This window comes from Rhinopithecus roxellana, chromosome 19 (assembly GCF_007565055.1).
Source record: "Rhinopithecus roxellana isolate Shanxi Qingling chromosome 19, ASM756505v1, whole genome shotgun sequence".
Classification (NCBI taxonomy): domain Eukaryota; kingdom Metazoa; phylum Chordata; class Mammalia; order Primates; family Cercopithecidae; genus Rhinopithecus; species Rhinopithecus roxellana.
The window spans coordinates 15168045-15182224 of NC_044567.1; the positions used below are offsets into that span (position 1 = coordinate 15168045).

General features: G+C 52.6%; 1 protein-coding gene across 1 annotated transcript in view; it reads left to right on the forward strand.

Moving 5' to 3' along the window:
• THRA (thyroid hormone receptor alpha) overlaps positions 1-14180 on the forward strand; it is a 32563-nt gene that overhangs the window by 9457 nt on the left and 8926 nt on the right. The window contains exons 2-6 of the mRNA XM_030922761.1: positions 1908-2256; positions 4578-4645; positions 5806-5906; positions 12700-12847; positions 13500-13705. Of these exons, the coding sequence (XP_030778621.1) occupies positions 2204-2256; positions 4578-4645; positions 5806-5906; positions 12700-12847; positions 13500-13705 (576 nt within the window). The 5' untranslated portion in view covers positions 1908-2203. The remainder of the gene's footprint in view (positions 1-1907; positions 2257-4577; positions 4646-5805; positions 5907-12699; positions 12848-13499; positions 13706-14180) is intronic.

Sequence of the window (14180 nt, forward strand, 5' to 3'; positions counted from 1 at the left end):
TTCCCTGCCCAGCCCGGCCCACAGCAGCCAATGCTCATTCCTGCACACACTGGTCCTCCTCGGCTACCCCCAGGGCCTGCTACCCGGGGCTGCCCCTCTCAGCATGCCCACTCCTGTGCCTGCCTCCTCCCCTCCCCGGGGGCGCTTGGGCCTCCGGCTGGCGAGTGGATTTTTCCAGCTTCTGTAAACAAGTGGTGGCAGTGTGCCAGGCGGGCAGGAGACAGGCGGGGGCAGCACCACAGCCAGGGTGTGCCAAGCACCGAGGCACAGCCTGGGGGGGAGACAGAGACACCCAGACCCAGAGAGAGAGAGACATTCAGACACAGACAGACAGACGTATGCAGGCAGCCTGGCTGGATGTGGAGTCAGAAGATCATCCTCTATTGTCCAGCCCAACCCCTGCAGCGGCCCTCGCCCCCTGCCCCTCACTGTCTGGCTGAGAGCATTAGGCCCCAGTGCCCAGCCCCTGGGCTTCCCCACCCACTCCTTCTCCTCCCCAACCTCCACCCCTTAGGGCTGGCTACGCCATTATAAATTTATAACAGGAATTTCTCCACAAGCCAAGAAAAACTTGACCTACTTTCTTGATGGCTCCCTGGGCTAAGGCTCCCTGCTCACGCCCCCCCACCCCAGTCTCCTGTCCAGCCCCCAGTGCCCAGTCCTGGTCTGGGGTGGGTATCAGAGGCAGAACGGACCACTTTTCTGTGCAATGCCCATGCTGTCCACACCACCGGCTTGCCTGGGTGCAGAGGCCCCATCCTGCTGCTGGCCCTGCCCAATCTGCTGACTTATCTCCCCGCCTCTCTTCCCACCCTGGCTCCTTATCAGCTCCTGGGGTTGGGGCCAGGGGGCCTAGGGGTGAGGTCTCATATGCAGCAGCCACGTGACAGAGGTTGAGGTCATATGTCGGGGAGCTGTACCCTTTGTCCCCCTCCTACCTTCCATACCTGCCTGTGTGCACACAGACAGTAAGCCACAGGTCTACAGCCCAGGGTCAGAGGTGCAATGCTGTGGGAGGTGGGAATGGTGGGCCCAGCTTGGCAGTGCCCTGGACTCCAGGTAGCAGAACAAGGCTAGCATTAGGGCCAGGCCATGAGGCTTATCCGACAGCCACCTGCTTACGAGCTGTGTGAACTTGAGTGAATGATCAAACTTTCTGAGACTCAGTTTCCTCATCTGTGAAGTTCTCCTGCCCACGCTGGATGGCACAGATTATCTCTCCAGTTAACATGTGTTAGTTTCCTTTCCTTTCTCCCTTGCCATCCTGGTTGATAGCAGCTCAGCTAAACCAACTGAGAAGTCTGGTTCTCGGCCTGGGAATTGGGATTCAAGAGCTTGTGTGGGAAGCTCTGGAGTCCCTGAGGGGCCAGAGCTGGGGATCAGAACTTGGCCGGCAGCATGGGAGGTCAGTTCCCCACAGCTTTCAACATTTCTCTCTATTAAGGCACAAAGATGGGGATTCACGCTCACTGTGTGCTGCTCTATGTCCCACCCCGCCTGTGCTCAAAACTGCTTGCCTCTGGTCCCCTCTTACCCCTATAATACAGAGAAATTTCAGGAAAACTTGTCTAGAGGGGTGGTAACAATAGCTAGTGTTTAATAGATGCTCATTAAGGGCCAGGCATTTGTCTGAATATGAAGACTGAGACATATTACCTAGTACGTGAGTGATCTCATTCTCTCCCTCCATTCCTTCCCATGTCTGGGGCTTAGGAGGAGGATCTCTGATATCGCCTGCTGTACCTGTGATCTAAGGGATTATCCTGGTCCCCTCTCTGCGCCTGCCCTTCCTGCCCCCTGCTATCTTGTTATGGGTCCCCAAAGCCCCAAATGTTACCACCAGAGGGATCCTACCCACCTTCCCACCGTGACACCTTCTTACCCCTGCCTCTCTCTTCTGCCCACAGGGATCTCTGGACAGGACAAGACTCCAAAGCTACTCACCCAGCCCACAGCCCGGGACCCACAGACCCAGCTTGCCCCAGCCCTCCCACCTGCCACTCCCTGGCCCCTCCCACCGCCCGCCCCCCTGGGGGCTCAGGGCATGGTGTGAAAGGCCAAGTGCTGAGGCGGGTATCATGGGTGCTGTGCCCTAGGGCCTGGGTGGCAGGGGGTGGGTGGCCTGTGGGTGTGCCGGGGGGGCCAGTGTGCCCACCCCAGTCTCTTGGCGTGCTGGAGGGCATCCTGGATGGAATTGAAGTGAATGGAACAGAAGCCAAGCAAGGTGGAGTGTGGGTCGGACCCAGAGGAGAACAGGTAATGGGTTCAGCAATTAGGTCATGCCAGCTCCTAAGCAGCAGGCATGGGCACCTGGCTGAACTGTCCTTTAGGCACCGCCGTTAAGCACCTCTGTGGGATGGACATGAGGCCAGCAAGCCTTCTGCCTACCTCTGTCTGGCAGATGAGGTCAAGTTCAGATATGACAGGCACTTGGATTGAGAGATGCTCATTTTGAAGTGGGGAGTGATACAGAGCAGAGTAATTACAGGGAGCACATAAGGGGTCCTTCCCTAGACAGTGCTGGGCAATCTCAGATGCCCCCAACATCCCCTCCACCATTGCTGCACTCACCTTGAACATGTGGGATCCAAACAGCCTTGCCATTTTCCTCCTCTCCCTGCCAGCCCATTTACTATCTGACCACAAGTGCGTTGTCCACAGGCTGCGGTTCACGTAGTATGACATTTCAGGGCACATGCACCAGTAACTATTGGTCACAGCCCATGCTTATATTTGGAATCTATTGGGAGCCCCACAAGCTCTTCCTTGTTCATGGCCAAGGGCGGGCACTGCGATGGGGCTCCTCCCAGAAAGTGCAAAACCATGACGGTTTTGCTTCCACGTGGGTAAGGTGTCAGCCTTGCACATACACCAAGGGATGGTTACCTATGATCTGCATTGCCCTGGAGGAGCCCAGAGGGTCTCTGCCTTTTCCATCAGCTCCAAGTGGCACAGAGCTTTGTCCCAGTTGGCACGGTGCCGTGGGAGCTGGGTACAGCCTGTGCCTATGGCCAAGGAGAGGGTAGGGGTAGGGGTGCTCCGGGGAGCAGTGTGGCTGTTTCCTAGGAGATCAGATCCCGAGCCAGGAAGCCAGAGGCCTGGCCAGGCAAAGCCCTAAGGCCCACAACTGGGTCCCTGGAGGGTAGAGGAAGTAGATGGAACTCACAGCTGGGCAGGGCATGGGATAGCCCCCCTCCCCCAAAGCCTCACCCCAGGAAGGACTCTGAGGACGATCTGGCCTGTAGCTGTGTGGCTGTCACTTGCAGCCCCTGTGTCTCCCAGCTTAGGCTTCTGTGGGTCTGCAAGAGTCTGCTCCTAAGGCTTGGAGAAAGGCAGGAATGCCAGTTCGTAGTCCCCTAAGACTGCAGCCCCTCCCCCATTGCCTTCCCCTCCCCCATGTCTATGCGCCACCTTGTGGCTATCTCTAGGACTGCACTCAGAGGCTGTGAGTCTGGTGGTAACTCCTGAAGCTGCCAGCTCAACTGGGACCTAGGTGGCCTGAGTTCCCCTGCACCCAACCCTCTGGAAGGCGTGAGGGAGACCTGACCTTTCAGCCTCGTAGGAAGTAGACGGGAGTAATCCCCAGGGGGCGTGGAGCACAGAGCTGTCTGTGACTGTGACCCTGGCCAAGGTCACTGTGTCAGTGTGTTGGGAGCTGCATCCGGCTCCAGGAGGAAGGGGCCTGCAACATGCCACACACAGGGTGGGTGCGGGAGCTTATACAATCCTTGCATGCATGTAGAGGGTTTATGTAACCTGTGTGCACTGAGGTTATGTAACATGTATGTGGAGAGCCTGGCAACATATATGTGCAGTGGCTGAGGGTTGCTAATAATACCTTGCACGGGGGGCTCAGTCCTGGCTCTGACTCCAGCTCATGGTGTCACCAGGCACAAGTAGGGTCTCAGTTTGCTGCTCTGTTAAATGGAGGCTGTGCAGAGGGTGACTCTAGTGTTTTCTATTGCTGTGGGTTATTTAGCATGTGTGTATGACCTGGAGCTCAAGCAACATGTGCACACTGGCGGGATGAGGGTGGTTTTATGAGGTGCCTGTGCAGAGTGTTGTGTAACACAGGGCCATATCCTAGAGGTTGTATAGCACATTTAAGAATGCCCTGAAAATTTCACAGATATGTCAGCCCTGGTGCATACTCACCATCCATGGGTTTATAGTGAAAGCTGCATGGTTATTCATCTGCGCCAGTGTTATGTTGCATATGTATGTGTGTGTTCTAAAGGTTACATAGCTTTAAGCATATCCTGAGAATTCTTCCAGCGTATTTGTTGTGTACTGAAAGATGAGGATGTCCTGCGGATTATGGGTGCTTCAGGTCTTCTGGTGGGTGTGTTGGGGCTCTAGAACATGCTTGTGCCACAGCCAAGCCCCTTCTCTCTCTCCCCTGCAAATTCCAGATAGCTGGACCCTTTTAAGCATTGTCAGCTGACCCTGGGGGTGGGAGGTGGAATGAGGACACAAAATGGAAAGAATCAGGCCTGGGGGGGATTGTGTAAGCCTCTCGGATGAGAAAGGGGCTACCCGAAGACTGCTCTGTGATTCTGCCCACTTTGCCCATCCAGTGCCAGGTCACCAGATGGAAAGCGAAAAAGAAAGAACGGCCAATGCTCCCTGAAAACCAGCATGTCAGGTGAGGCTGGCTGTGCGCGCCCTTCTCCACGTCCCCGATCCCACCAAACCCAGCCAGGGCTCCCTGAAAACCAGCATGTCAGGTGAGGCTGGCTGTGCGCGCCCTTCTCCACGTCCCCGATCCCACCAAACCCAGCCAGGGCTCCCTGAAAACCAGCATGTCAGGTGAGGCTGGCTGTGCGCGCCCTTCTCCACGTCCCCGATCCCACCAAACCCAGCCAGGGCTCCCTGAAAACCAGCATGTCAGGTGAGGCTGGCTGTCTGTGAGGCTGGCTGTGCGCGCACCTTCTCCACGTCCCCGATCCCACCAAACCCAGCCAGGGCTCCCTGAAAACCAGCATGTCAGGTGAGGCTGGCTGTGCGCGCCCTTCTCCACGTCCCCGATCCCACCACAACCCAGCCAGGGCTCCCTGAAAAACCAGCATGTCAGGTGAGGCTGGCTGTGCGCGCCCTTCTCCACGTCCCCGATCCCACCAAACCCAGCCAGGGCTCCTGAAAACCAGCATGTCAGGTGAGGCTGGCTGTGCGCGCCCTTCTCCACGTCCCCGATCCCACCAAACCCAGCCAGGGCTCCCTGAAAACCAGCATGTCAGGTGAGGCTGGCTGTGCGCGCCCTTCTCCACGTCCCCGATCCCACCAAACCCAGCCAGGGCTCCCTCTGGACCTGGATGTGGAACAGTAGTTCCTGTGTTTCCTGGAGGGAACTTTCTAGAGGGCTTGGGATGGACTTGTCTGGGGATGAGAAAGGTGATGATGGATGTGCCCAGCTTTTGAGGGTGGATTAGGTCAGGAAGGCCTCTTCCCTCCCCCTAGTACTCTCATCTGAGGCCCCACCAGAATCAGGGCCTGAGCTGAAGGACTGAGGGGCTGTATTATCCCCAGTGAGCTGCTGAGATTTATTTTTCCCTCTCCACCATCCTCTGCCTTGTAGATAGAGCAAGAAGAAAGCCCTGAGTGGGCAGTCAGAAGAACTGAGATTCTTCATACTCTTAGGGCAGAGGATGGACAGGTTCACCTCCCGTCTCTCTAGGATTCTACCAGGGAGGCTGGGCTAGGAGAGGGGCCAGAAACAAAAAGTTGAGGGATGGGGAAAAGTGTGAGAGCCCCTCTGCTGGGACTTCAAGCCATGCCTGCCTTCCTCCATCCTTTCCTTCCTCCCAGGGTATATCCCTAGTTACCTGGACAAAGACGAGCAGTGTGTCGTGTGTGGGGACAAAGCAACTGGTTATCACTACCGCTGTATCACTTGTGAGGGCTGCAAGGTATGGAAGCTACCTCCTGCCCCTCCCCTGCCACCTGAGCCCCTGTCTTACTCCCTGTGTCACCTAAAGACCACCTGTTAGGTCGTCACTTTTTTTTTTTCCTGAGACGGAGTCTCATTCTCATTGCCCAGGCTAGAGTACAGTGGCGCCATCTCGGCTCACTGCAACCTCCGCCTTTGGGTTCAGGCGATTCCCCTACCTTGGCTTCCCGAGTAGCTGAGATTACAGGCATGCACCACCACACCCAGCTAATTTTTTTGTATTTTTAGTAGAGATGGGGTTTCACCAACGTTAGCCAGGCCAGTCTCAAACTCCTAACCTCAGGTGATCCACCCGTCTTGGCCTCCCAAAGTGCTGGGATTACAGGAGTGAGCCACCGTGCCTGGCTATTTTCTCTTCTCTTATTCATTCATTTGCTCATTCATAACTCCTCCTCTGCCACTCACAGGAAAATTGCCTAACTTCTTTGAGCCTTAGTTTCAGTTTCTTCATCTATAAAATGGGGATAATCATTCTCTCTACCTTATAGCATTGTTGGGAGAATGAAATAATTCACTTGAAGTGTTGAAAACAGTGCCACCGGGTGCTGTGGCTCTTGCCTAAAATCCCAGCCCTTTGGGAGGGAGGCCAAGGTGGGAGCATCCCTTGATCCCCTGAGTTTGAGACCAGTCTGGCCAACACAGTGAGACCCTGACTCTCCAAAATTAAAGAAGTTAGCTGGGTGTGGTGCCACATGCCTGTGGTCCCAGCCGCTCAGGAGGCTGAGGTGGGAGGATTGCTTGAACCCAGAAAGTCAGGGCTGCATTGAATGGTGGTGGTGCCACTGCACTCCAGGCTGGGTGACAGAGCAAGATTCTGTCTCAAAATAAAACAACAAAATATAAAAAATAAAACAGTGCCACGCCCATAAGAAGCATTTAATAAAAAATGCCAGCCATCACCCATTCATTCAGTGTGTTATTAGGTGTGAGAGTGTAGTACATACCCTGCCTTCAAGCTGCTCACAGCCTGTCAGAGAGACACAACTTGAAACAAGCATCAGCAAACATCAGTGTTATTCAAAATGTGGTTCGTGGACCATCTGCCCCTACTAGTTAAAATGCAGATTCCCAGGCTTCATCTTTTTTTTTTTTTTTTTTTTTTGAGATGGCATCTCGCTCTGTTGCCCAGGCTGGAGTGCAATGGCATGATCTCGGCCCACTGCAACCTCACCTCCCAGGTTCAAGCGATTCTCCTGCCTCAGCCTCCCGAGTAGCTAGGACTACAGGTGCCCACCACCACGCCCGCCTAATTTTTATATATATATATATATATATATTTTTTTTTTTTTTTTTTTGAGACGGAGTTTCTCTCTGTCGCCAGGGCGGGAGTGCAGTGGCCGGATCTCAGCTCACTGCAAGCTCTGCCTCCCGGGTTCACGCCATTCTCCTGCCTCAGCCTCCCGAGTAGCTGGGACTACAGGTGCCGCCACCTCGCCCGGCTTGGTTTTTTTTTTTTTTTTTTGTATTTTTAGTAGAGACGGGGTTTCACCGTGTTAGCCAGGATGGTCTTGATCTCCTGACCTCGTGATCTGCCCGTCTCGGCCTCCCAAAGTGCTGGGATTACAGGCTTGAGCCACCGCGCCCAGCGCTAATTTTTATATTTTTAATAGAGATGGGGTTTCACCATTTTGGCCAGGATGGTCTCGATCCCTTGACCTCGTGATTCGCCTGCCTTGGCCTCCCAAAGTGCTGGGATTACAGGCGTGAGCCACCGCACCCAACCTGCCCAGGCTTCATCTTTTTTTTTTTTTTTTTTGAGACGGAGTCTCGCTCTGTCGCCCAGGCTGGAGTGCAGTGGCGCGATCTCGGCTCACTGCAAGCTCCGCCTCCCGGGTTTACCCCATTCTCCTGCCTCAGCCTCCCGTGTAGCTGGGACTACAGGCGCCCGCCATCTCACCCGGCTAGTTTTTTGTATTTTTTAGTAGAGACGGGGTTTCACCGTGTAGACCAGGATGGTTTCGATCTCCTGACCTCGTGATCCGCCCATCTCGGCCTCCCAAAGTGCTGGGATTACAGGCGTGAGCCACCGCGCCCGGCCCCAGGCTTCATGTTAACCCTACTCGCTCAGAACCCTTTTGTGGGCCGGGCGCGGTGGCTCAAGCCTGTAATCCCAGCACTTTGGGAGGCCGAGACGGGTGGATCACGAGGTCAGGAGATCGAGACCATCCTGGTCTACACGGTGAAACCCCATCTCTATTAAAAAAAATACAAAAATCTAGCCGGGCGAGATGGCGGGCGCCTGTAGTCCCAGCTACTCGGGAGGCTGAGGCAGGAGAATGGCGGGAACCCGGGAGGCGGAGCTTGCAGTGAGCTGAGATCACGCCACTGCACTCCAGCCTGGGCTACAGAGCGAGACTCCGTCTCAAAAAAAAAAAAAAAAAAAAAAAAAAAAAAGAACCCTTTTGTGGAGCCCAGGGATCTTCCTTTTAACAGAATCCTGGAGTGTTTCCAATGCACCTGAAAGAGCAAGAGCCAGTGCTGGGGGTGTAGTGGGAGCTGGGAGCACAGAGGAGAAGAAGACAGCAGGTTCTTCCTGGCAGAGGGGACAACAAGGTCATAGACTTTGGGAGGCCTAACTGTTGTGTTTTGTTTTGTTTCTTTGAGATGGAGTCTTGCTCTGTTGCCCAGGCTGGAGTGCAGTGGTGCAGTCTTGGCTCACTGCAGCCTCTGCCTCCGGGGTTCAAGCAGTTTTCTCTACCTCAGCCTAGGTAACTGGGATTACAGGCCCCCGCCATTAAGCCCGGCTAATTTTTGTATTTTTAGTAGAGATAGGGTTTCACCATGTTGGCCAGGCCGATCTCGAACTCCTGACCTCAGGTGATCTGCCTAATTCTGCCTCCCAAAGTGCTTGAGAGGCCTAATTAGATTTCACTTTGATCCTTTCAGCCTGCATAACCTTTCCAGGATCACCTCCTAAAAATTCAAGGCCTTCCAAGAAACAGAATTATTGAAATCTCAGCACTTTGGGAGTCCAAGGCAGGCAGATCACCTGAGGCTGCACTGTTTTCAACACTTCAAGTGAATTATCTGATTTAATTCTCCCAACAGTGCTATCAGGTAGATAAAATGATTATCCCCATTTTATAGATGAAGAAACTGAGACTCAGATAGGTTCAGCTATTTTCCTGTGCGTGACAGAGAAGGGGTTATGAATGAGCAAATAAATGAATGAGTAAGGTCAGGAATTTGAGACCAGCCTGGCCAACATGGTAAAACCCTGTCTCTACTAAAAATACAAAAATTAGCCGGGTGTGGTGATGCATGCCTGTAATCCCAGTTACTTGGGAGGCTGAGGCAGGAGAATCTCTTGAACCCAGGAGATGGAGCTTGCAGTAAGAGCAGAGATTGCATCACTGCACTCCAAAGTGGGTAACAGAGCAATACTCTGTCTCAAAATAAAAATAAAAAAGAAAAGAAACAGAATTATTTATATGTTAAAGGCCAGGTATGATAGCTCATGCCTGTAATCCCAACACTTTAGGAAGCCAAGGCAGGAGGATTGCTTGAGCCCAGGAGTTTAAGAACAGCCTGGGCAACATAGTGAGACCCTGTCCCTACAAAAAAATGTTAAAAGCAGCCAGGCATGGTGGTGCACGCACACCTGTGGTCCTAGCTACTCGGGCAGCTGAGGTAGGAGGATCACTTGAGGCTGAGAGGTCCAAGCTGCTGTGAGCTGTGATTACGCCATTGCACTCCAGCCTGGGTGACAGAACAAGACCCTGTCTCAAATAAAAAAGGAAAAAAAAGTTAAGGCTTGAAGTTTCTCTCTCTTTCTTGTTGTCAACCAAACCAAGACCATGAGAGATTTAGAGTTCCCTAGCAGTGGCAATACAATGCTGGAAGCAATACAAACAGTGTAGCATAGAGAAAGGATCTTTTACTCTCATGGACATCTGAGTCCCAGGGAAGCGCTCTGAAAAGACAGAGATGCCTTGGCCCCACCCTTGGAGAGTTTGATTTTGTAGTTCTGGGGTGAGACCCAGGAATCTGCATCTTTGGTAGGTGCTTTTGGTGATTTTTTTTTTTTTTTTTTTTTCAAGATGGAGTTTTGCCCTGTCACCCAGGCTGGAGTGCAGTGGCGTGATCTCAGCTCACTGCAACCTCTGCCTCCCAGGTTCAAGCACTTCTCCTGCCTCAGCCTCCTGAGTATCTGGGATTACAGGCACCTACCACCACACGTGGCTAATTTTTTCACTTTTAGTACAGACGAGGTTTCACGATGTTGGCCACGCTGGTCTCGAACTCCTGACCTTGTGATCCACCCACCTCGGCCTCCAAACCAAAGTGCTGGGATTACAGCCATAAGCCAACGTGCTCGGCTGCCTTTGGTGATTTTAATGCCACCTGGAATCTGAGAGCTCAGACCTTGATGTCCCATACCTGAGGCTCAGTTCTGACTCCGCTACCCACTGGCCACATGACTTTGGGCAAATTGCTTCATCTCGCCAACCTTCAGTTTCCTTGTCTGCAAAGTGGAGGCAGTAACAGTTCCTACCCCATAGTGTTGTCCAGAGGGTTCAGAGTGATGTTCCATGAAAGACAAGGCTTATCTTTTGCGAGTTTTCTTGTTTTTGTTTTTTTTTTGAAATGGGGTCTCTTGTCACCCAGGTTGGAGTGCAGTGGTGCAATCATAGCTTACTGCAGCCTTGACCTCCTGGGCTCAAGCAATCCTAAGCAATCCTCCCTCCTCAGCTTCCAGAGTAACTGGGACTATAGGTGCACCTCACAAACCCTGGCCAATTTTTGTATTTTTAGTAGAGATGGAGTCTCACTATGTTGGACAGGCTGGTCTTGATCTTGAACTCCTGGCCTCAAGTAATCTGCCTGCCTTGGCTTCCCAAAAAGCTGGGATTACAGGTGTGAGTCATTGTGCTTGGCCAGCAAGGCTTATCTTTACTAAGTGATTGACACATTGTAAACGTGAAAAAAATATTAATTCTTCATATTATTGGAATCATCTTGATTTTTGAGGTGTTTCCTTTAAAATAAAGGTGGGGATGGGCACAGTGGCTCACGCCTGTAATCCCAGCACTTTGGCAGGCCGAGGTGGGTGGATTGCCTGAGGTCAGGAGTTCAAGACCAGCCTGGCCAACATGGTGAAACCCATCTCTACTAAAAATACAAAAATTAGTCAGGCGTGGTGGCAGGCGTCTATGATCCCAGCTATTCGGGAGGCTGAGGCAGGAGAATCGCTTGAACCTGGGAGGCTGAGGTTGCAGTGAGCCTAGATCGTGCCACTGCACTCCAGCCTGGGTGACAGAGTGAGACTTTGTCTCAAAAAAAAAAAAAAAAAAAATTTAAATTAAAAAAATAAAGGTGAATCCCAATGTAGAGAATTGAAATTTTTCTCTTCCCCTACTAGAGTTCATATTCAGTCCCTTTCCTTGACTTTTTTGGTTCCCCTGTTTTATGAATTCCACCTGCATGGACAACAGGCAACATATATGAGAATGGTTTTTGGGTCAGTGTTGTTTTTAGAGTCATTTAGCAAGATGGAAAATGAGGTTTTACTTGGATTGGATTTCTGTTTTTTTTTTTTTTTTTTGAGACAGAGTTTCGTTGCCCAGACTGGAATGCAATGGCACAATCTTGGCTCACCACAACCTCCTCTTCCCGGGTTCAAGCAGTTCTCCTGCCTCAGCCTCCTGAGTAGCTGGGAGTACAGGCATGTGCCACCACGCCTGGCTAATTTTTTCTTTTTTTTTGAGATGGAGTCTCGCTCTGTCGCCCATGCTGGAGTGTAGTAGCGTGGTCTCGGCTCACTGCAAGCTACACCTCCTGGGTTCATGCCATTCTCCTACCTCAGCCTCTGAGTATCTGGGACTACAGGCGCTCGCCACCACGCCCGGCTAATTTTTTGTATTTTTAGTAGAGATGGGGTTTCACCATGTTAGCCAGGATGGTCTCAATCTCCTGACCTCGTGATCCACCTGCCTCGGCCTCCCAAAGTGCTGGGATTACAGGCGCGAGCCACCACGCCTAGCCTTTTTTTTTTTTTTTTTTTTAAGACGGAGTTTCATTCTGTCACCCAGGCTGGAGTGCAGTGGCGCAATCTCGGCTCACTGCAATCTCTGCCTCCCAGGTTCAAGCAATTCTCTGCCTCAGCCTCCTGAGTAGCTGGGATTACAGGCACACACCACTATACCCGGCTAATTTTTGTATTTTTAGTAGAGATGGGGTTTCACCATGTTGGCCAGGGTGGTCTTGAACTCCTGACCTTGTGATTCACCCACCTCAGCCTCCCAAAGTGCTGGGATTACAGGCATAAGCCACAGCATCCGGCCTCACGCCCAGCTAATTTTGTATTTTTAGTAGAGATGGGGTTTCTCCATGTTGGTCAGGCTGGTCTCCAACTCCCAACCTCAGTTGATCTGCCCGCCTCGGCCTCCCAAAGTGTTGGGATTACAGGCATGAGCCACTGTTCCCGGCGACTTGGATTTCCAAAGCTGCTATTCCTTAAGGCCTCACATTATCCCCAGTTCAAAGCTGCCTGCTCTAGTCATCATTCCTACCTCTGCCACGAACACTACCCAGGCACCTCCAACCCCTCAGCAGCCTGGGGCTGAGGGCATGTATTTCTCAGGTCCTCAAGCCCAGTAATCTTGGACTTGTGGTGTCAGGAGGATGCCAGGTCCCCTCACTGATCTTGCCTTCCTTGCTCTCCACCCCTGACCCCCAGTAAACTGCATGGTTGGTTCAGGAAGGGGAAGCCATGTCATGATCACAGCCTGCTCCATCTCCCCCTACCCCAGGGCTTCTTTCGCCGCACAATCCAGAAGAACCTCCATCCCACTTATTCCTGCAAATATGACAGCTGCTGTGTCATTGACAAGATCACCCGAAATCAATGCCAGCTGTGCCGCTTCAAGAAGTGCATCGCCGTGGGCATGGCCATGGACTGTAAGGGGCCCGGGTGGGGGGAATAGAGCCAGGTGGCCTGGGGTGGGGATGAGTTCCGGGAGGGCAGCTCCCTTCCAGGGTGCCCTCAGGGCCCACAGGGCAGAGTGGCAATCCAGTCTAGGTCAGGCTGAGGGCAGAAGGTTCAGTGTCTTGGTCCCTGCTGCCCTTCTTCCTGCGTAAAAGAAGACAGGATCCTTGTGTGGGCCCCAGTGCCTACCTGCCTTACAACACTCGAGGGCCTTAGAGAGGGGTTGTTTGGTAGAAAGAGCTCCTGGGCACCCACTCTAGCACATTGTTCTTGACTCCCAGCGAAGGAGTCACTTCTAGATGATGCCCACTTCTAGATGAGACAGGGCATCTTCCATTGGCTGGGGATTGGGTGGCAGGATCTTGGAGTAACCACCATCACCATAACCCGTTAGACCAGAACATGATATTCATCTGGATCAGCCCAAATTGTTACTAACATGGTCCTGGGGATTAATCATGATCCAGGTTGTGCTGCCCAACTGCTAGGTCATTTGGGAAGTCACTTAGCCTCCATGGCCCTCGGTTTCCCTAACCTGTACTCTAGGAAGAGTACTTTCCGGGAGCATTATGGAAAGGGGATGGAGGGTGCCATGCATCGGACCTTGTGCCTCTCTGTTAACAGTGGTTCTAGATGACTCGAAGCGGGTGGCCAAGCGTAAGCTGATTGAGCAGAACCGGGAGCGGCGGCGGAAGGAGGAGATGATCCGATCACTGCAGCAGCGACCAGAACCCACTCCTGAAGAGTGGGATCTGATCCACATTGCCACAGAGGCCCATCGCAGCACCAATGCCCAGGGCAGCCATTGGAAACAGAGGCGGAAATTCCTGGTAAGGAGAAAGGGGGCATGGGAAGAGCAGCAGCCAGGTGGCAGGGAGAGGAGATTGAGCTCAGAGTCCTGTCTCCTCCAGGAAGTCTTCTTAGTGTAATCCAACCCAAAATACATACTCTTCACACTTGTGCTGTCCAGATTTTATACACTTGCGTTTGTGTCCTTGCTGTCTGGACCCTGTCTACTCCATCCAATTGGGAGCTCCATGAGGACAGGACCTTGCCTTCCTCATTGAATTTCCAGAGAGCGAGGGTGACCTTGCTTCTTTTTCCTGCCCCTAGTGACTGGGAGGAGATGGTAAGGATACAGTTATGTCACAGTATTTTTGAGTGCCTGCTGGGTGCCAGGCATTGTGTTAGGCCCTGGTCAAGCTAGTTGCTAAGTAAATGATTAGTTAAGGACCAGATGCAGTGGCTCATGCCTGTAATCCCAGCAATTTGTGAGACCAAGGTGGGAGGATCACTTGAGCCCAG